General features: G+C 60.1%; 1 protein-coding gene across 1 annotated transcript in view; it reads right to left on the reverse strand.

The window, feature by feature from the left end:
- Positions 1 to 1,382, reverse strand: part of TNNI1 (troponin I1, slow skeletal type) — a 7,341-nt gene that overhangs the window by 3,464 nt on the left and 2,495 nt on the right. The window contains exons 2-4 of the mRNA XM_005426791.3: positions 1,324 to 1,351; positions 608 to 611; positions 468 to 509 (exon numbers count right to left, since the gene is read on the reverse strand). Of these exons, the coding sequence (XP_005426848.2) occupies positions 468 to 509; positions 608 to 611; positions 1,324 to 1,334 (57 nt within the window). The 5' untranslated portion in view covers positions 1,335 to 1,351. The remainder of the gene's footprint in view (positions 1 to 467; positions 510 to 607; positions 612 to 1,323; positions 1,352 to 1,382) is intronic.

A 1,382-nucleotide genomic window follows, 5' to 3' on the forward strand; every position in this document is an offset into this window, starting at 1 on the left:
TGTGGGACCATGGGGCTATGGGGCTGTGGGGCCATGGCACTGTGGGGCTGTGGAGCTGTGGGGCCATGGCGCCGTGGGGCTGTGAGGCCATGGTGCCGTGGGGCTGTGGGGCCATGGGGTGTGGGGCTGTGGGGCCGTGCTCCCGCTGGCTGCTGAGCGTGGCTCTGCTGGGGCGGGCGATGTTTATCCCAAGCCAGAGCCCGGGGAGCTCCCAGGCCTGTGCAGGAGCACAAACGGGCTGAGGCTTCAGAGCTGAAGGTGCGGGGGTCTCTCCCCACCTCAGTGCAGGGGAGGTTTGTTTGGACCACAAATCCCACATGAGTGAGAAGAGAAAGGTGGGTGGGAGCTGCTCCCCACAGCCCATCCCTGAGCTTTCCTCACCCCTGTCCCACCGACCACGTGCTGTAACCTGGCTCCTTTCCCCCAGCGAGACAAACCCCAGGGAGTTTCCAGCCCTCGGGACTCACCTTCAACAAGAGTTTGCGTGAGGCTGTGATCTTGGATTTTCTCTGGGGGAAAGGGGAGGGAAGGAAAACACCCTTTGAAAACAAACGCGCAGCAAACACAGAGCAGCACCAAGGGCTCTCGCAGAGGGAAAGGCACTTACCTCCCTGCAGGCGGGGGAGCAGCCAGGGAGCAGCAGAAAAAACAAGAGAAGAGAACAGGGCATCAAGGAATGAGAGTAAAAAAGAGGGGACAGTCAAGGAATGCATCTCATGTGGTTGCAGTTGGCTCCTTATTTCTGTATCTCACAGCTGCCACCAGCACGTGAGCCAGGCCTGAGGTGAAGGTGCCCTCTGGAAATGCAGTGGGAGCTCAGGGCCACAACTAAGAAAGCCAAAATGTCACTCAGGTGTGACAGGTGAGCTGGCACTGTGCCCATCGTGCCAACCCAGCTCAGGCCCTGTGGTTCAGACACCCTCATTGCCCCAGTCCCACTTCAGCTGGGTCGGGATGCTTGGATGCTGCTCAGGTTCACAGGGTTGGGACATCCCCAGGTCGTCGCTCCAGGAAAGCTTTGCAGGGACTTCCTCCCTTCTCTGCTCACCAGGGAGCGTGTTGGATTTGTGCAATGTGCTACAGAGAGCCTCACGGCAAATCCAGAGGTGCTCCCTCCCCTCCAATCTGCATTTGGGGATCTGGGAAAGCCCCGAGGTTTGAACTGGGACATTGAAAGGGCAAACAATTTGCATTTAAAGCCGGTTTTTGCAAGGGGGATGGCACAGAGTCTGGGGCAGGGCAGGGTCTCCCAGCGGATCCTCCCCGAAGGGACAAGCGCAGCCGGGCGAGGCTTTGGGGATCCCGGGGAGCGCAGCTACTCACGGCTCCGGCATCGCGGCGAGGGCTGCTCCTGCCGAGCGAGGGAAAGCGGCTGGACACCA

Source organism: Geospiza fortis, unplaced genomic scaffold (assembly GCF_000277835.1).
Source record: "Geospiza fortis unplaced genomic scaffold, GeoFor_1.0 scaffold26, whole genome shotgun sequence".
In the NCBI taxonomy this organism is placed as follows: domain Eukaryota; kingdom Metazoa; phylum Chordata; class Aves; order Passeriformes; family Thraupidae; genus Geospiza; species Geospiza fortis.